This window comes from Streptopelia decaocto (assembly GCF_964273445.1).
Source record: "Streptopelia decaocto genome assembly, chromosome: 1".
Classification (NCBI taxonomy): Eukaryota; Metazoa; Chordata; class Aves; order Columbiformes; family Columbidae; genus Streptopelia; species Streptopelia decaocto.
Genome location: NC_138663.1, coordinates 159,369,879 through 159,390,334, shown reverse-complemented (window position 1 = coordinate 159,390,334; position 20,456 = coordinate 159,369,879). Strand labels below are relative to the sequence as shown.

The window sequence follows — 20,456 nt, the reverse complement described above, 5'->3', positions numbered from 1 at the left end:
TTTATTCATCAAAGTTTACCTATCTATGCTGTTAATAATAGTCTAGTCTCTTGCAACGGTTACAATATCCACAAAGAAGCTTCAAATTCATATTGATAATTAGAAGCTTTGTTATTCAGAATATTCTTATTCATACTTTATTGCATGTGGTTTTTCAGTTCAATGAAGCTATATTTGTCACATAAATGAATAAAACCAGCCTAAAAATAGACAAATAAAGTCAATTGAAAAAATCTTGCTTAAGAGAACTTTCCATTGGTACAATCACTTTGGAAATCTGTACCTGTACTTTTTCTTCCTCTGTCGGCTGGTGCCCCCTATCATTGAAGAAAAGTCTTCAGCAGTGTGAATATTGGTAGAAGTGGGCAGAAAGAGATCTGAGCTCCTAAACTGCCTAAGAGTTACTGTGGGAAGTCACAGAACATTGTGCACCTTTAGAAAATAACTAAATGCTTATTTCTGTTGTTTTGAGGCCCTCTGACCTGAAGGAGATGCCACTAGCAACGAACAACAGCAGCTGGGGAAGTTTTCCCCCTGGCCTCTGGGAGTGAACTCTCTGCAAGTCACTCCAGAATATGCACAACTGCAGAATATGTACAAGAGTACAAAGTAATCCTTTTTTGGTTACTGCACATGATATATAACTAGGACTAACTATGAGCTATGAGCCTAAGCAATAGTATGATTGCCATGAATAATAAGACATCCAATAGTTCTCTGGTGGCCATGCAGTCATTAGTCAAGTTGGGAATGGGATGATTTTCCTTGTTGGTGGGTTGCTGACCCCCAGTTCATCATCTGTGGGGTTTTATACCTTCCCATGTCAGTAGTTTTTCTCTTGAATCCTTTAACTCACATAATCTTGTCAGCGGTTTTGCTTCCAGTACCTTGATTGGCTTCAGCATGATCTTTCTCACACTATAACAACAGTTGGATCTGTAAAAACAAGCCAAGGACAAACAAATTTGCACCAAACGTGGCTCACAGATTGTGGAATTCCTGCATGGGGGTAATCAGACATTACTTTTTGCACATTTTGGATTTTTTGCACTGAGTGATTTCTCTGTTTATTTTGCTTGTGGGTTTTTTCTCTTCTATAAATGCTTTGCTTTTTGCCTTACGACTTGTGTCACAGTCAGGTTAATACTTAGGAGCTTGTAGAGGCAGTTTGTCCTTTACAGTGGTTGGTTCCAAACAGAAATGAAAGGACAAGTGCCACAGTTTCTGGCCCTGAAATTTCATGGGTAGGCCTTGAGCTAGTATGATAACAGAACTCCATAGTCTTTATGAATTGTATCCTGACTCTTTTTTACCTTCTTAAGTGACTAGGAAAGAGATTAGGCTGAAGAGTATCTCAATAAAAAGCTTATGGCAGAAGCACGAATGTACCCATTACAGCCTCTGACTGAAGACCATAATGACCTATGTTGTGGTTGTCATTGTGAACTGTTTCTATGATTGGCATAGCAGGAAAACATGTAATTTTCAATCAGAAGACAAGAAGATAGCTTCCTCTGTATAATGTCAACACAAAAAGCTTTCCTTGAACTGACTGAAGCCATATGAATAAGAGAAGACCACTGTGATTAAGGACTTGTAAACAGTTGTTGCTATGTTTAGTATTTTAGAAACATGGATTTTATACATGACAATACAGTGATCAGCAAGGGATCTGTGCATTTTTGAAGTATATTTAACAGTGCAAACAAATGCCATGACTGTAGCTCATGCAGCTTTAACTTTTGCTGCATGTATATTAGTTACGGTGTAACTATGATAAGGACTTGTTTGGGGAGTACAGCATACCCAGTTATCCCCAGGCAACTAACTCCACTATATCATACTGTGATAGCATTTCTGTGCATACATGAACTAAGTGTTGTAAATCTGCTTCTGATATATCATGTGCTGCAATCACATATTTGGATTTCAGTTTTATGTGACGAATATTGATTAAAATCTTTGTAAATGCATGAGTGTGTACAATCTCATCCTGCTACCTTAATAATAAAATTGTTTTGAAAGCAGCTGAAATACAAAACCTGCTTGCACTGTGTTTTATGGTCATGATAAAGCAATGTGCTCCTTGTATTCTACTTCTTGCTATAATGTTGTATAAGATATTTCTGCTATTATAGTAGGGGACATAATAAACAGCGAAAATCAATTGGGGTGGAGGGGAAGTTGGCTGCCATTCCCAGGTGGAAACATGCTTTGAAATCAGAAAATTGCAGCCATGTAGCCAGCAATATGATGAAACTATACAGTGCTGAATCACAGCTTTACCATTTGCTTTCCACAAGGCACTGAGCACAACGCCAGTAATACACCCCCCAAGAGGTAACTAAAGATTCTTCTCACAAACTGTGCTATCAAAAAACAATTGTCTGACTGTGTATGCTTGGAAAATAAAATGAACCTGAGCGTTGGAGTAGTGGTACTGCTTCTATTAGTTTAGTTAGGAAAGCTCTAGGGACTTCAGCTCTTTCTTTAGCATCTGTATAGTCCTAGTCTGAACAGGTTTGCCTTGGCCTCTGCTTCTGTAACTTATTACTGAGGGCTTCCCAAGGACAACAGGGTCAGGCCTTCTTGTAAATGAATGTTCCCTGTGGGATCTGTAATGAAGAGACTGTTAACTAATCATCAGTGTGTTTGGAAGGCATTCATTTTTTAATTGACCTCAAAGTGCTCAAGGAACAAAAAGAATCTGAGCAAAGATGATTTTGGTCCAAGGCAAACAAATGTGTAATGTTCTTTCATGGGGTGGTTGCATGGGTTTATTGGAGTCCACTGGACACACAAGTTCTTCAAGTTCAATATGCCACTAATTAAAATTAGGAGAGATATGTCTGATGACATGATCTGTGTGTTACAGACAACTTTCCCTTCTCTCCTTCAGCTATCGTTTTCTGTGCAAATATTGCTCCTGTCATCACTTGTCAGGCCAATATTATAATGGAATTAATTTAAATCATAATCTGTTTCCTTCTAGTTTGAGTAGGAAAGTTCAATTCTGTGACTTGAATGTCAGGTGCAGTTTTACAGAGGCTACTTGCAAGGCTGTTATACCCCATAGAGAAGATAATTACAAAGTCAGAAGGAACCTTAGGACTTTTTGGCTAGGGAACAGTCTTTGTCCAACAAAATGATATTTTAATTTCCACTATTGGCTGAAATAATGAAACTCACGTTTCTAATTTAGTTTTAACTGCTAAATAAGTTAATGCAGCAAACACGATGCTGCTGTTTGTTTGTTTGTTTCAAGGTAGAGGTGATTGTGAGTCAAATTGTTCCACCGCACTGTTGTCTCTTTATATATATGAGTGACAGAAGGGTATAAGTGTATTGGAGGAGAACAGTTTTCTATAACAGAAAATTAATAATGTGATCATGAAGACTCCTCCCATACTCCTGATATCATCAGTAGAGCATTTAAATTGAAAACTTCAAAAAGCAGGTGTTCAGAAACATCGTCGCCAACATAGAAAAAAGATCCAGATCTTCAAACAGTGTGAAAAGGTTAAGCTGAATAAGGTTTCTGTTTTAATTCCATTCATCATATTTTTTAAATAATTCAAAATTTATTTATTTTTTTTTTTTTTTTAATACAAGAAACGAGGTGGAAAATGTTAATTTAGAAACAAAACTCCATCTGTTCCAGTGCTTTATAATTCTGAGAGGCAGGAGAATCTGAAGTGCCTAATTGCAGAACCATGGAACAGCCCAGGTTGGAAGGGATCATGACAGGTCATCTGGTCCAAGGCGTTGTGGGAAAGGGAGCCTAGATGGGATTAACTGTCACCCTGTCCAATTCCACCTTGAAAACCTCCAGCAACAGTGTCTCCACCACATTCCTGGGGGGGTTATTCCAGTGATTGATTGTTCTCACTGTAAAAAAATTATTTCTTTTGTTGAGATGAAACCTCTCCTCATGCAACACATACCTGTTGCCCCTTGTCTTCTTCATGGTGCTCCTTGGGAAGAGAGCGCCTCTATCCTCTTTGTAGCTGCCCTTTAACTACTGGAGAACTGCGATGAATTGCTCCCTGACCCTTCTCCAGGGAGAAAAGACTAACTCCTTCAGTCTTTCCTTGCAGGGCAGGTTCTCCAGACCTTTAATCATCTTCATGCCCCTCCTTTGGACCCTCTCCAGTCTGCCCACATCTTCCTTGCATTGTGAGAATTAGAACAGGACACAGTACTCCAGGACGAGCCAGAAAAACACTGAATAGAGTGGGATGATCATGCCTCTATATCTGCGAGTAATACCCCTGTGGATGCAGCTCAGTATCAGAGTTGCCTTTGTTGCTGCAGTGGTGCACTTCTGACTTGTGCTCAGCTTGTTGTCCACCAGGAACCCAGGTCCTTTAGAGCAAGGCTGCTCTCTGACCATGTAGATCCTAGCCTGTCCTGGGCTCTTTGGTTATTTTCTGTCCTAGGTGCATGACTTTGCACTCATCTCTGTTAAACCTCATACTAGTGATAAATTACACTGCTGTCTCCACAAATGGCTGAATATGCGCAGGTCTGAAGTAAGTATTTCTAATTTTAAAGAATATAGTTAATGACAAAGCCCAATCATATTAATCTAATCTGCACAATGAAGGATGCAGAGCTGTCTTCTCTTCAGGCACTGCTGATGCATACAGGGTGACCCAGTTTCAAAGCACACCTTGAATTTACCCATTTCATTTATTAACAATTATTCACTGCTGAGTTTATGAAGCAGTGTGGTGACCATATGTTTCTATTTGTACCAGTAATATGGTTTGTCCTATGATTCTGCCTACAGAACAGTATCAGGTTTTGAAATTTAAAAATAGGATAGAAACTATAAAATGCTGACTGCCTCAGAAGGAATTGTTTCTGAAATGGTTCAACTTGCAACATGACTCATAAAAAATTCTGGCTAATGTAAAATATTTTATGTGATCATGCTTCCAGTTCTAATAATGTAATCAATGCTTGCATCACATGTTCAGATAATCCAGCAATGAAATTGTTAAGAGAAATGTTATAGTCCATAGGGTTTACTGCTCCTTCAGATTGTGTCTTCTGCAAGTAGTTACCATGCTCAAATCAATTCTGGCATTTTGATACACAGTAGAAGCATTTTTTCAGCTTTAGAGTCATAAGCTGCATTTTTTAAAGACTCTTGTGAGGTTTGTAGCATATTATGGGGACACTAAACTGTTATATACCTGAATATAAAACAAGTGCTTTATAAATTGTTTTATCATGCTTCAAAGCAACATGCTAGCAGGATTACCAAATTCAACCACAAAATTTGCCAGTTTGGATCATGTGAAGGCAGGTGTGAGATTAGAGCTGTAATAAAACTGAAACTGAATACTGGTAGCTGAATTTCTAACAGGCAATTGATTTGATTTATATAACTTAAGCCATATGAGGAGGGATATGTAGGTCAGCATCTTCAGATGGCAACAGTGGTTAGAAAAGTTGTGGTAGGTTGTTGAGAACTGCTGAGTTAATACTTGTTTAGTCTGGCAAAATGCTGGTGCAGCATAACTAGATTTGGTCAGATTTGTCTAGGGAGACAGTATTTGCGACAAGGAAAAACTAGTCAGTTGTAACCAGTGCCACTTGTGCCATAAAAGATCTTAGCTAAAATTAGCATAAGAATGTAGACAATATGGAGTTTCCCAAAGCAAGAATTGGTACATTAGCTGTGAGCATATATTCAGCCTGCAAAATACTGAAGGTGTGTAAATGCACAAATCAGTGATTAAACTTCTTTTAGAGTAATAGAACAATATATTACAAAACGCAAATGGTAAATGATCCTTGTTCAGGGAAATAGAGGAAGCACAATTTAATATAGCCTGCAGTGTTATTTTCTAATCCAATTAGTCTGTTACATCACAGATTTGCAGAAAAGAAGCAAAATATACAAAATAAAGCACATATGTCTTAATTAAAAAACAAAAACAAACAAAAAAAAAACCACAAGCAGAAAAACAAAAGCAAACAACAATAAAAACCAAAAATCCACAAAGAAACACACAAACAAACACCTTATATCTCTTTTGAGAAAATCATGTCCTCATTTTTCGTCCAAGGAGTGAACTAATGACCTAGTGGTATTAACATGAGTTGGAGGTTTAATAAGAACAAACCCAAATTGATAAACATTCCTTTAATAAAGAAATTAAGATTAACAATACAGAAAGGACTGTTTGTCAGAGATTTGCTGTTCACCATTCCCAGGAAAGGGCCCAAGTTTATTTCCAAGTTCTGAGCCTTTGGAGATTGCAGCCAGTCATGGTCAAATACAAACATGTTGGGGTTTTTAAGCCACAATTTCTATAGACTTCGTCTTTGCCAAGTATACTAAGCCTACAAGCACTTCATTGGCACGGAGCAATGGAAAATGCTTTTGCTTTATCTATAATCTGACTTGAGCCTCCAATGCAGGAAAGAGGAAAAGGTAAAAAATCTTGAAGCAGAATATGAAGAGTAGCACAATATTTACATTACTATTTCTTTCTACCAAAATGCAGGGAGTATATGGCAGAGGAGGAGAGAAGAACGAGAAATGTTGTTTTAAAAGAGCTGATTATAGTGTAGCAAAGTTTTTGTGATGCAGGCAGGTGGTTAGTATAGATGATTTAACAAGATACATAGTTAGGAGAGGAAAACAATGAGGTGGTGTAGAAGTTGTGAACATTTCTGACACATGTGAGTTTCATATTTTACCAGTCAATAACCTCATAAATGAATGAAGATCCAGTGATTTTTTTTTTTAAAATAAACTTATTGAAAATACAGGTATAAGAATTAAGTGCAGTAGGAATCTGAATGAGTTTGTAGAAGCCAAGGTAGGAAGTAATTTTTGTAGTAAAGAGGATGCAGGAGCATAAATAAATAAGTGAAGTAAAATTAATATTGCTACAAAAGTGACTGCTCTACTGAGTTAAATATGCTTTAATTTGTCATAATACTCAGCATAACATGTCTTAAAAATCTAGGCCCATGGCTGTTATTCACTAAGCACAGTGCCTTGATGATTCACATTAGGTCAGTTGATGGTCTGGCAATTCTGAAAAACAAACTGAGTCAGAAGGATGAGAAAAAACACTTGAAATGAACAGAGAAAATAAACCAGAATTTTATTAAAAAAATTGACTGCAACAGCACTAAAGGGCATTATCATTATAGAAAGCATAAACCACCACTATGGCTGGAACTGGCTGGAATAATAGGTCTATCCAGTGCTTTCCAAGTAGCAAAAGCCTCTGGGTTTACCAAGGAAGGGGGTTACAGACATTATAGATGGAGTATATTTTTTAATTTAATCAAGCACACAGCACTGCTTCTAATGACACAATATTTCAACTTTCCTTGTCTTTCTGACATCTAATAAAAACTCAGAATATTACTGTTACTAAAGGAATTCAAATTGTGTCATCTTATGGTACCTCTGCAGTCACATATAATATAACCTATTGAATAATTTCTACAGTGATGTAGAGGATAAAGCAACTATTATTTTACCACTATCATTTATGTTTGACAGCAGCTGGCTCGCCAGTCCCTGTATGTGTTGTTTATGGCTTAGATGCACAATTTTGAGAATGGAGCGGAATTAATTTATTGTGTTGGGAGGGTGTAGTAGACATGGGAAACAATCCTTACAATATTTTGATGGTCATGGGATATCCCTTTTTCCAGGTTTATAGTGTTTTATGTTATGGTGCTTTTGAACATGATTGGGACTTGTAGGTGTTACTGCAGAACAGTAACAGATGATAATGAAATGCTCCTTTCTGAAGATGTGTAGCTGTGAGTTTTTAAAAAGTCTTGAGACTGCTAAAAGAAATCTCATGGCATTATAGTTCATGTCTTACGAACTATTGCAGGAAAAAACTAATTAAGATGGGGGTGACGGGTCAGGGTTGAGGAATGATTAAAATTTCAAATCAAAGGACTTCCTTCAAAAACTGAAACAAAAATTGGAATAAGGTGAGAGGGTGAACTCCAGACAATGTTTATTCTAAGCATGCGCAAACCTCTTTTTGACGCTGTTTTCAAAACGATGCAGCAGCTATATTTATTTTACCCCTGGGAAGCATAAACCTTGGGGCCTGATTCTTCTCACTACATAATAAGAATGGTGAAAAGTGGCCTTAAAGTAGGTATAAATTGCATTTAAATCTTCTTTACAGCTCAGCAGTGGTAGAAAGGAGCTTCAATATAAATGAGAATCAGGTCCCCAGTATTTATTTAACCCTTGGGCTTTGTATATCATTTTATTTGCACCTTTAAGAGATTTGCAGCGGGATTTTTAATCAGGATTCGGTGTACAGAAAGCTAAATGTTTTCATTGCCTTACAAGTAACTTTAATCATAGAAGCAGATCATTCTCTTTATTTCTCGAGAGGGAATGGTAGAATTTCCTGCCTTTGTGAAAACCGAGCTAAATGTTTCTGACACCCATAGTACAGTGTCAATTGGAAATTCACATTTCATGTAATAACAGACCATTTTAATTTCATGAGCTAAAGAATTGGTTTCCACTTGCAAATTGTAGCGAAGAAAGCAATATTGTCAGAAGAACTGGCACAGTGCTTCAAAAGATAAATCTATTGAATTAAATAAGAGGCTTTCATTACCTTTTACATTACATTTCCGTATAACATAAGCATTAATTAAACTCTTCATTGCTTTCTCCTATTCAGCAGAGTACTTGCTCAGTCTGACAAGAAATGCTGCCCAAGAAAATATGTGGTACACAAACAGCCATTAAATACACTTACTCAAGCAGAAGGGAAGAGTAGAAGGGGAGAATGTTTTGGTGCATTTGGGCAAGTGGGACCAAACACGTAATTTGTTTTTTCATGTTCTCACAGCAAGGCAGCTCCAATGACTTGTAACAGGTCATCTCACTAGGTATTTCTCCAGGAATTTTGAATACAAACAGAAAGGAAGTAATTGTCTTTGGATTTTTCAGTATATGTGTGCTTATGAGGAAGGCTTCTTTGGTGTGAGGAGTCACTTTTGGCATAAGACAGTTCTACCTTTTGAAGTAGCAAAACAACTCTGGAAAGTGTGTCTCCCCTCTTGTGTGAAGAATGCCCAACTATGGCAAAGTTGTTGATGCCAATTCAAAGTCTTCCCAATCAAGCAGTCAAGGCTGAAAAAGCTCTTTGGGTAGCCTGCCTCCCTTAACTGAAAAGATATCATGGACATTTTGTTCTGACACATTTCTGTCTGTACTCAAATATTTCTAATTCCTTTTTTCTTATGATTCTAGGGGAACATTTGAGAATCTGCCCTCAGGAATATACATGTTGCACCTCAGAAATGGAGGACAAGTTAAGCCAACAGAGCAAGCTGGAGTTTGAAAACTTGGTGGAGGAGACAAGTCATTTTGTACGCACCACTTTTGTATCCCGGCACAAGAAGTTTGACGGTAGGCTGGTTATAATTTACTTATTTTCAAGGTTATGGGATTTAAAAGTCAGTTATCCAGAATGAATTCCAGTGTTCTTTTCTTTACAATTAGATATCACATTTGCAGTTTGCAGTTTGGCTAAGATAAGGGTTAAGTTGCAGCTGGTGTGCTTATCAGCCTTCTGAGTATTGCCTTTAATTACAATAACATCAAGAATCAGACTGTTAAGTGCCTGCAGGCTTGGCTAATGTTGAAAAAAGAGATTAGATATGCATAGAGAGGTTTATAATTTTTGTCTCCTAGTTTCAAATGCAAAATTTAGGTTTGCAATTATGTTCACTGTTGCAAGATGAACTGTGGTTATCCCATGATTTTTGTTATTGCAAAGCAGTTTATTTTTTGTAGTCTGCTTTTTTGTAGCCTAAAGGCCGTAGTTTTTTCCTGCATGATTTTCTTGTGATGTACAGAATCTCTTAGAGGGCTTCTGGCTTCCAAAAACTCAGGCCTCAGCTGCATTTAAGAGGCATTGTCATGCAAACCACTTCAGCAGTATCAAACACATCTTCTATACCTAGAAGGACTTGAAAAGGACAGTTTGGGGTTTTTGTTTGTTTCTAATCACTACTCCAGTCCTTGTTAAGATCAGGGGTTCAGTGTCACAATTTGCTAAATGCTTGTTTTTAATAAGCAGGTTTTATGGTTGTGTCTCTATTTGCAAGTCACTCTGTATTTTCAAGTCACACTGCATTGAGTTGTTTTATAAGGTACAGATTAGCAAAGAGCTAAAGAGCTTCAGAATATTGTCATGGCTCTATCTAAATATGAAATCTGTATGTCTGTTGAATGTGTTCCCCTGAGCTCTTCTGTATATGCATAAATTGGAAAGGGTCTGGCACTAAAAGGTGTAAATCATCATTTGAAAGAGGATTACAGAACTGCATCTTTGCATGTAGGTAGAAAGCCTGTAGACATGTTCAGTAAAGCTGGCTAACCCCAGGTAGTGGTAGGAGAATAGTGGAAAGTTTATCTCTGAAGGTGGAAGCTGACTTAGAAGATCTGAGGTCGCATTCAGAGAAAAAGTGAAGATGTCCCTGACTCCTTAGGGTAATTCTGTATTATTCTCTTTATCCAATTAAAGATTCTTTTTTTTTTTTTTCATAATATCGATTGTCTCAATATGACACAGAAGGGAATAAGAATTATAAAAGGAGGGAATGGGAAATGTATAATATGAGGATGAGCTGGAGAAAAGTCTCCAGCAGCAGATCAGATGTGAATATAATTTAGAAAGTGTCCTTAGTCCTTGGATGGACTGTGATGTGGATGATTGTGCAGTGCTCTGCATTGTGATGGCTTCCCTTTTTAATGTGAAGTTGGAATGTTTTGTGTAGTGGATATTCAAAATTTTACTTAGCTTCAAAGGGCCTAATAAAAAATCCAGAAGTTGTGTGCAGCATTACAAGATGAGTATGCAAGCAGAACAGACATTTCAAACCATCTAGGGTACATACAGGGCTTTTCTCTTTTTCTAGAAGGAAGCTATGAACAGTGGTGTTCAGTGAGCAGTGCAATTTACTGAAAATGCTGAACTCATTCACCACAGAGCTCAGATGGTACCTTGCTAGCTTTTTGGCCTTTTTATATTGCAATGAACTTAAGCATATTACAGTTTTTTCAGTAACCTGAAATTCTGAATCTTAATAGTGATGGTAAAGTAAATAGATGAAAGTTACTGACCTGTTGTAAATACTGATTTCTGGGGTTCTTACGGATCTGCTCTACAGAAAGTTGGGTTAAAAGACTAAGTGGTTTCTTCTGGCATATCATTGATGTTTTAAAGGGAATTTGCAATATGAAATCTTTTCAAAGAACAATTGAAATATTTGTATACTTTCAGTATTTTAATGCTATTCAAAAACTATTAAAAAGTTGTTCACTTACGTGGGAAAACTGCTTAGTCTTTCTAGAATGGCAAATGCGTTAATGGAAAAAAATATATTCATCTAATAAGCTGTCTTTCAGTCTAAAACCAGCTAGGTTTGTTGCAGTTTAAAATAGGATTATGCTTTTCAGTGTAAAGCAAATACTGGATTGTTAGATAATGTCTATGTTTTAACTATTCAAGAATCATCTTTCTGATTGTTCATTTGTTTGTTTGTTTTAATTTGGCACTTTGGTTGCACAAGGGAGTTCAGATACATGACTGCCATTTGATGCTAGTACACCAGAAATAACAAAACAAATACAGCCAGCTGTGATGATTTTATAGAAGTTCTGTACAGGATCAGTGTTTATCAAGAGCAGCATATCTAAGCAATAACAGAATATATGAACATTTAAGTAATGTTGAGATAGAGAGTATGTTAGCACTGCTCCCGTGAGGAGTTAATTTGAGCTAGTATTGCTGCCAGCCTCTTTGTTTGTGCAGAGATTTATATAATTTTGCAAACTTTTGAAGGAGACATGGAAAGTCTTGTAGATTTTTGCAATTTTTTTTCGTGCCGTACCAGGCATGTCTTAGGATAATGCTAATCTTCACAACATAAGACTTACTAGGGGTGTGTGAATTCTTTATTGAATTATTATCTGACCTTCATACGCCTTGCCTTTCTTATTTGTTTTCTCTCTCACAACCATAAATTTCAGGATAGATTGAGTGATTTTTCATTCTGAGAGGTAATTTGACATCTGTTTTCCTTTTCAGGATTTTGCCCCAGATTCCTATTCATGATCTAATCTACAAGAAACATCAATCTGCTCTAATTCAAACTTTGTCTCTTAAACCTCTGGTCAGACACACATTCTTACACATAATCACAGAATCAGAGCATGGCTGAGATGTGAAGACACCTCTGGGGATGACCTAGTCAACCCCTGCTGCCCAAAGCGGGGTCAGCTACCGCAGGTCACCCAGGACCAGGTGCAGACAGGTTTTGAATACATCCAAGGATGGAGAATCCATGGCCTCTTTGGGCAACTTGTGCCAGTGTTTGACCATCCTCACAGTAAAAGCGTTTTTACTGTGTTTAGATAGAATTTTCTGTTTCTGCCCATTGTTTCTTGTCCAGTCACTGGGCTCTATTGTGAAGAGCCTGGCTCCATTTTATTTACTACTTCCACCAGACATTTATAGACATCAATCAGATCTTCCTGAGCCTTCTCTTCTCCAGGCTGAACACTCCCAGCTCTCTCAGCCTCTGCTCATGTAAGAGATGGTCCAGTCCCTTCATTAGTTCACTGCTCTTTGCTAGACTTGCATGTCCGTATTTCTCTTGTACTGGGGAGCCAGACCCAGACCTGCACTCCACATGTGGCCTTACCAGTGCTGAGCTGAAAGTTCACCTCCCTCAGCCTGCTGGCAATGTTCCTACATCATTTCTGTGCAAGTTTTATATTTCATTTTATAGGTTGGGAAATTACGTATTAGAGAGCAGTGTAGGGGAAAGGGACCTGGGGGTCCTGGTGGACAACAGGATGACCACGAGCCAGCACTGTGCCCTTGTGGCCAGGAAAGCCAATGGCATCCTGGGGTGTATTACAAGGGGAGTGGTTAGTAGATCGAGAGAGGTCCTCCTTCCCCTCTACTCTGCCCTGGTGAGACCCCATCTAGAATATTGTGTCTAGTTCTTGGCCCCTCAGTTCAAGAAGGACAGGGAACTGATGGAGAGGGTCCAGCGTAGGGCAACAAAGATGATTAAGGGAGCGGAGCATCTCCCTTATGAAGAAAGGCTGAGGAAGCTGGGTCTCTTTAGTTTGGAGGAGACAGAGGGGTGACCTTATTAATGTTTATAAATATATAAAGGGTGAGTGCCACGAGGATGGAGCCAGGCTCTTCTCGGTGGCAAACAATGATAGGGCAAGGGGTAATGGGATCAAGCTGGAACACAAGAGGTTCCACTTAAAATTGAGAAGAAACTTCTTCTCAGTGAGGATGACAGAGCACTGGAACAGGCTGCCCAGGGGGGTTGTGGAGTCTCCTTCCCTGGAGACATTCAAAACCCACCTGGACATGTTCCTGTGCGACCTCACCTAGGCATTCCTGCTCCAGCAGGGGGATTGGACTAGATGATCTTTTGAGATCCCTTCCAATCCCAAACATACTGTGATACTGTGATACCTGAAGTGCAGTACTTTCCAAATCTACAAGAATTAATGTCTCTAAAAACTACAAGAGGAGAAGCTAAATATGAAATTTGTAACAGAGAACTTGAGAAACTCTTGTTTTGGAACCAGCTATGATCAGGAGAAATTATGTCTTCCTTTTAACTGGCAATCAGTTCTTGCATCCTAAAGCCCTGTACAATCTTACTAATTCTTTATTCATTTGCCCTCCTTATTTCTGAGGGGCTGTCACTGTGTTGGAACTTTTAACTGCTCCCTCCTTCTAGATTCTTTTTCTCTGAAGAATTTTATTCCTTATAGCATGTGAGGTTCTAAGATGTGTCAGAGAGAAAGGTCTGACAACAGTAATTTTCATTTGTTTTCCATGTTCTAGACAATCGGTGTGAATTAGCATGAGTCACTACACAATGTAGTACCAGCTGCCAATTTTTTCTTGGCTGAGGCTTATGTGCAGATGTTTACATCTGTATTTTCTAGATCTGTATATTTGCCATTGCACTGCTATACTCAATGGCCATTTCAAATTAATCAATATCTATTATACAATTTCACTAATGGGTGCATGAAGGTCCAAGGAATCTTCTCCCGAGAATCTTGCCAAAGAAAGTCTTGAAATGAGAAAAAAATTGTTTGAAACAGTAGGTGCTCCATTTTCCTAGTAAAAAATGCAATATCTGTTTCAGCAATGAGACTCACAAACCCTTCTAAAAACTAGGAAAAGGAAAAAAACACCCTTCCAGCAGACAGGAAACACGCAGGAAGATAGGAGATCCAACAGAAGCAGTTTTTTCTTTTACGCCAAGGCTTTGGGTAGGACTAATCCAAATAAGCAGACTTGTAATGATCAGCTGTTTCCTATTCCTAGAAATAGACAAGCAATCTTGCTCCAGTTCTTGGACCTCCACTGCATACCTCAAAGCAGCTTAAAATATATTATGCTCATAGTGTAGCTGTAATAGTATCATCTTATTATCACCAATTCCCTTGCCTAGTGGCATTGCTGAGCAGCTGTTTCACAGACAAGCCAATTTCTTTTAAGTATTGCTCCATCAGCAGCTGGAACCAGCCTTACTGGAAGGTTTTGTCGTGAATGTTAACGAGGAGACAAGTAGCTGTTCAGTGACATTTTCTCACTAATCCTTTGAATAACTACAGGAAAATTATAGCAAATAATTTTAATTTAGGCTAAATAGATCTGAACCTGATAAAAGAAACTCTATTTCCTCATTCTCATTAAAAAAAAAAAAAAAAGTACAGTAATAGTCCTGGTAATGGTGTTTAAAATGAAAGAGTGTCTAAGAATAGCTGTCATGAACTCGAACGGATGTGGATAGCCTTCAGCAGAATGTGTGAGGCGTGATGCCATTTAAGGAAAATAACCTGAATAGCATAAGCACCAATCTGCAGCTGCATTGATCTGTCTTACAGGGTCATCATTCCCCATGCTCCTTTTTTTTTTTTTACAGTCCAGGAGAAAAGTGATCCATACCCATTAGTGCTGCTTATATTTCTTACAGTAATTACCATCAGTAGCCATGTAAATTACAGGGCAGAAAAAGAAGTTTCAAAGATAAACCTCCAAAACAATACCTGCAAGAGTAGCTAGCATCCTAGAGACCCTGTATCCCATTTTCTTTCCTTGCACACTGTCCTGGTTTTATTAAAAAACAAGTTTGTCTTTTAGTGAATTTGCCTGTCAGCTAAAGCCTTCATATTAGCTGCATTTTCCTGGGGAACCAGACACATGTTTTGGTAAACATAGCAATGGAATGCAAAGTTATTGATAAGCATGGATGGACATCTCGCGAGAGGGGCAACAAGAAACAGGTGACCAAGAAACTGACCAACTATGTATAACATTCCATTCACGTGAATACTTCATATAAAAGTGGGAGATCATGAGGATCTCGGCCCTTTTTTTCCCCTTTTCCTTATGGCCGACATTAGGAGAGGATCTTGCCAGTCGTCCCTGTGAACTGAGGCCTAGTGAGAGACTGAATCCAGCTCTGGTTGGCTGCAGAGTCTAATGCAGGACTTTGGGTGCCGGCCCTGCAGTTGCTGAGACTTTCAAGATTGGTTTTGTATATTTTGTATTATTTTCTCTATTCTTATTAGTAGCATTAGTAAAACATTTTAAATTTTTCCAACTCTCTTCTCTCTGTCCTTCCGATCGCCTGTCCCTAGTGGGAAGGGGGGAGAGGGAGGGGCAAAAGGGGGAAAAGGGGGGGGAGAGGAGGTTAACAATAAATCTGCCAGGGTCTTATTGTCACCCCGCAATCAAAACTCTCGACACACACTTTATGAAAGAACTTGGAGAAAAATAGTATTTATGAATCTTTCCTTGATATTGGAGCTGGCAAAAATGTGTTTTGTGAAGCTACTTTCCAACAAAGTAAGAACTCTTCAATGAGGTGAACTCTCCATAGCCAGGTATAACCGTCTCGATAAATTTGGTGAAAAAGTGTGGAGAGTAAAATAAAGGAGATGCTGGAAGTCAGGATACACTGAGGTTCAGTTGCATGGCCAGTGCAAGTCTTCTGTCCTCTGCTGCTCCTTCCTCCCACCCTTGCCGCCCAGCTTGAGCCCCAGTTCACACCTGGAGATGCACTGACCTCTGTGGACTTCTACAGAGGAGGGGGTGCAACGACACGGGACCCCACTTGCACACTCTTGCTGTCACGGTCAGCAGGTGAAGGATGGACTTTCAGCAGGATATTTTTTTTTCACACTTGATATTTTTGGGTTTAGTTCTGAGCAAAGTGGTGGTATTTTGTTTCGGGTTTTTTTGGTTTTTTACAAGATCTCAGTGTTGCTTTGCAATATGTTTCCCATCAAATGCAAAATCCATTGCAGAACAGGTGGATTTTTAAAACTCCACAACTGTTTGGCTGTAACAGTGCTTGCAGGGCCATGGTTTATGTATAATTCATCTACTGTTTTAACACAGTACATAACTTCTGCACTTGCCAACATACAGGCCTTAGAGCAGACAGAAGCCTTAAGAAAAGGTAACATCTGCTGGCTTGTAGTATGTCACTGCTTGCAAGCCTTTACTGGACATCTGGTGCAAGTTTTTAAACTTTAAAGAGATTCTCAATAAAAGATCTCTTATCTTATTTTTGACTGGAAGCATTAATTTGAAAATAAAAGATTCTATACATGATCCAAATCCTATAAGAGGTGATAACAGCCTAAGAGGAATCTCTATTGCCTACAATTTCAGGGTCTAATCCTCTAAGATTTGCACTGAGATTACTGTTGATGATTGTTTCATATATTATGTCAAAATTTGTTTGTAAATTACATAAGATTTTTTTTTTTTCCATTTGTAATTACCAAAAGAGGAGAATGGCAAGCCTACAAAACTTGGAAAGGAAGGATTGGCCCTGTAGTAAGAACAGTTTACAGCCAGGGGTGAAAATTCCTGTAACCCAGTCAAGGAACTTGTGCAGGAACTTGTGTCTTCTGCGTGCTCCCTGCAGCTGAAAATGCACTTCATGCAGTTGGATGGCTTGTTCTCTCTGTTCTTCCACAGCTTCATTTGCTGAGTGCAACTGGTCAGTGGAGCATGTAGTCTTCTAACCAGCTGCATCAGGTTTATGAAGCTACAAAGTGAAGGACGAGCTGCTACCCTGTACTGGAAGAGGTGGACATGATCCCCACTCAAATGAATCTCTTTAGAAAGGATGTTGTCCAGGTACAGCCAAATCCAAACAGGGTTTGAAAGGGCAGAGATCCAGTGCTTTTCCTGTTAAACAGAAAGCAAAATTTGCCTTGCTGAATATTGGATGTCCACAGTGTAGGGAACTCCTGTAGGTTCCCTCAATAGTCAATAGGGAATGGTAGATGCAAGTCATGGTGGTCTGAAGTTTACATCTCAAGTAGGTCAGGGAAAATCTCTCCCTGAAGTGCTTATTTCTCTGTATTGATTAGAGAGAGCATTTAGTTCAGACATAGATACTGTGGACTTACAGTTTTGTTCAGATAAATTCCACCCCAAGGAACAGAATAAAGGAGTGAAACATCTAAAACTCTTTTGATGCCCTCCTTGTGCTTTATTTGCCTCTTTTACAAAAGTAATCCTTTTTTTTTTTTTTTTTTCTGTAGTATTTTGTTGGGAAAAGGACATTAAAAATATTGAGGCAAGTAAGCACTATGGCAGTCAGTTACTATCTTATGCTTGTTGAAAAAAACCTGTGCTCTTGAATTCAAATGACATTTAATCTTCGCTGAAGTTCTGCATAGTGTATGTTTTTAATATTTTATGATAGAAATTGTTTTCTGAACTTCGTGTTCAAGCCTTAAAAATACTAACCCATAAGTAAAATTACTGATTTACAAATACTAAAAATCCTGAGATTAAAGATGCTTTCTATGAATATGGACAAGAATAGGATTCAGGAAGGACTCAGCCTCAAATCCATAACACTGATGAAAGACATCAGTCTTCTGACAATCAACCATCAGAAGCTCTGTTACCCATACCTAATTCTTACCCTGATGGTAGGTGCTCACCTAACACACAGCAAGGACAAAACCATGCTATAAGAATCCAATAATAAGGACTGTATATAAAAAACAAGCTACAAAAGAAGAGTATTCACCCATGGTTTCATACCCTGGATAATAGGAGCTGTAGCCTTATCATTTCTCATTTGTTGTCCTCAACACTTGTTAAATGCAGAAATACTATTTTTTAGATTAATCTCTTGACTGTAATGCATAGGCATTGTTGTCTTTTTGCTGCCCTTCTTTTCTTAATTCTTTTGCCTGTGTGTCCAAACAACTGGGAAATTAAAAGCAAACTTAAAGTAATGTATCAGGAAAGGATCTTGGAATCTTTGAAAAATGATCTAGTGAATCTCTGTCCCTGTATCTCTGCTTGTCTAAAAGACTTTTTAGAGCTTATTTTAAATTAAAGTTTCCTTTTTTCCTTTTACCTCTGCTCTGTCGTTTACCAGAAAAATATGGAAATGGCTCTTTTTCTGTGAGGAATGTCATAGGAATGTCACTTTTAGCAGTAAGAGAGATCCTTTAGAAAGAAAGGGAACAATATGTCTATGTGCGATAAGAATACTTTCAGAGATAGTTTAAAAACAGGCACATTAAGGTACACTGTGCTGTACTTAATGGTAAATACAAAAATCGCATATATAAATCAGAGCTACCAGATCTTCAGGAAGAAGACAGGAAAGAAGTAGCACAGGGGTATTGCTTCTGATGTCTTCCCTGCTTACTATACATTAGCTCTCATTCTATATCAATAGCTGAGAGGTAAAAAATAAACACATACTGCCTACATTGCCATAGTGCTGGTCGAAAGGAGCAGCAGTCGGTGTCTGTGTGGGCAGCCCTGCTCGGTGCTGGTGAGGGCTCACAAATGCTGGTTAGCCTAACACCGTGTTTGCAACCCAACTGTTAGGTGTGATGCCACCACAAGTAGCACAGTTGCGGCTGGCCAAACTGCTACAGACAAAATAAAAGAGATCACCAAGATCTAAACTACTAGATTATCCATACTGCACTATTTCTTACTTGTTGGTACTTCATGTGGACATTCAGGTGTTGTTTCTGAAATCTTGGGACTTAAAAAAATGCAGGACTCAATAGACAGAGGCACTTAGATTACTGAAGTGTTCCAATTTTCTGAAATATATTGGAAAACTAACTTTCACTGATTCTCCATATTTTTTTTTTTACGGATTCCTTTTCTAAATATTACTGATACAGTTCCCACTCACTTCTTGAGATGCTTACATAAATTAGGATCTTCATTTTCAGCTTCGCTGTGTTTTCCAAGTTATACTGAAATGGTTTTTGCTTAGTGTGTTTATTGGATGCATCATATGCTGAATTTACTCTGGGGTATGTATAGATTCATCTACAAGCTTTATCAGAAATAAACTCTCTCAGTTTCTTCTGCTTGTAATCTGTGTGCTTTATGCATTCAGAATGATATATCACTGAAAAGTCAGCAGAATGTTTCAGCAATGTGCAGGTCAGTTACCTGTCATTAACAGCAGTGATATTGCATAGAGCAGGGGATTAGCTGGGAAAGGGGGAAAGAGAGAGACAGAGGTAGGACCCAAGATATTATGTATTGTGACTACAATAATGTAAAGGACAGTATATGTCCTACAGGAGTAATCTTAGATGGGTAACAATGCAGCTTTTGTGGAACTCTTCATATTAGTGGAGAAACTGATGGCAGACACCATTGCTACTTGAACTGTTCTTTGTAGCTGTACCAGGAACTTTAATAAAATGAACAACAAAACTTAAGGCCTTAAATATATCTTCTTTAATATATGGCAGGTTATGAATTTAGCATTCTTAGGTGAAATTATATCCCGTGAATGGATACTTTTTTGTGGTATTATAGGAGCATCTAGAAGCCATTCCCTATATTTAAATTAGGAAATTCATCAACATACAGCTGAAAGGCTGTTCTTGCTCTTGAATAGCTATGCTTGAAGTGAAAACGTATGTGTGTGGATGGTTTCTATTAGATGGAGATTTGTTGTTGAACTAGCCAGGCCCAAAGAAATTTCAAGGCCACCTCGGAAAGCTGAAAACAGGACCTGCTGTGGAAGTAAAACTGTTCAGCAGCAATACGACGTAAATCAACAGACCTATCAGCAGTGAGACTCAGGCACATGGACAGCTCGTGAACATAGGTGATATCCAATCAGTTAATGCATGCTTGGAGCATGGACACGTGGTCAGGAAATAACTGCATCTATAAGGAGGTTTGTTTCTGTAATAAATGGCTTTGCGTGATTCACATTGAATCAGAATGCTGAGTCCTTTATTCGCTCCAAAATATGTGAAGCATCAAGGAGGTGAAAACAGCTCATTTTGGTAACATAGGGCATTTTCTGTCAAGGAAATCTCAGCAACATCATGGCCAAAAAAAAGG

The 20,456-nt window shown here is 38.3% G+C and overlaps 1 protein-coding gene across 1 annotated transcript in view; it reads left to right on the top strand.

Annotated features, from left to right (window-relative positions):
* GPC6 (glypican 6) overlaps positions 1 to 20,456 on the top strand; it is a gene marked incomplete at its 3' end in the record, with an annotated part of 768,549 nt that overhangs the window by 224,983 nt on the left and 523,110 nt on the right. Inside the window, exon 2 of the mRNA XM_082043523.1 lies at positions 9,275 to 9,433. Coding sequence (XP_081899649.1) covers positions 9,275 to 9,433 — 159 coding nt within the window. The remainder of the gene's footprint in view (positions 1 to 9,274; positions 9,434 to 20,456) is intronic.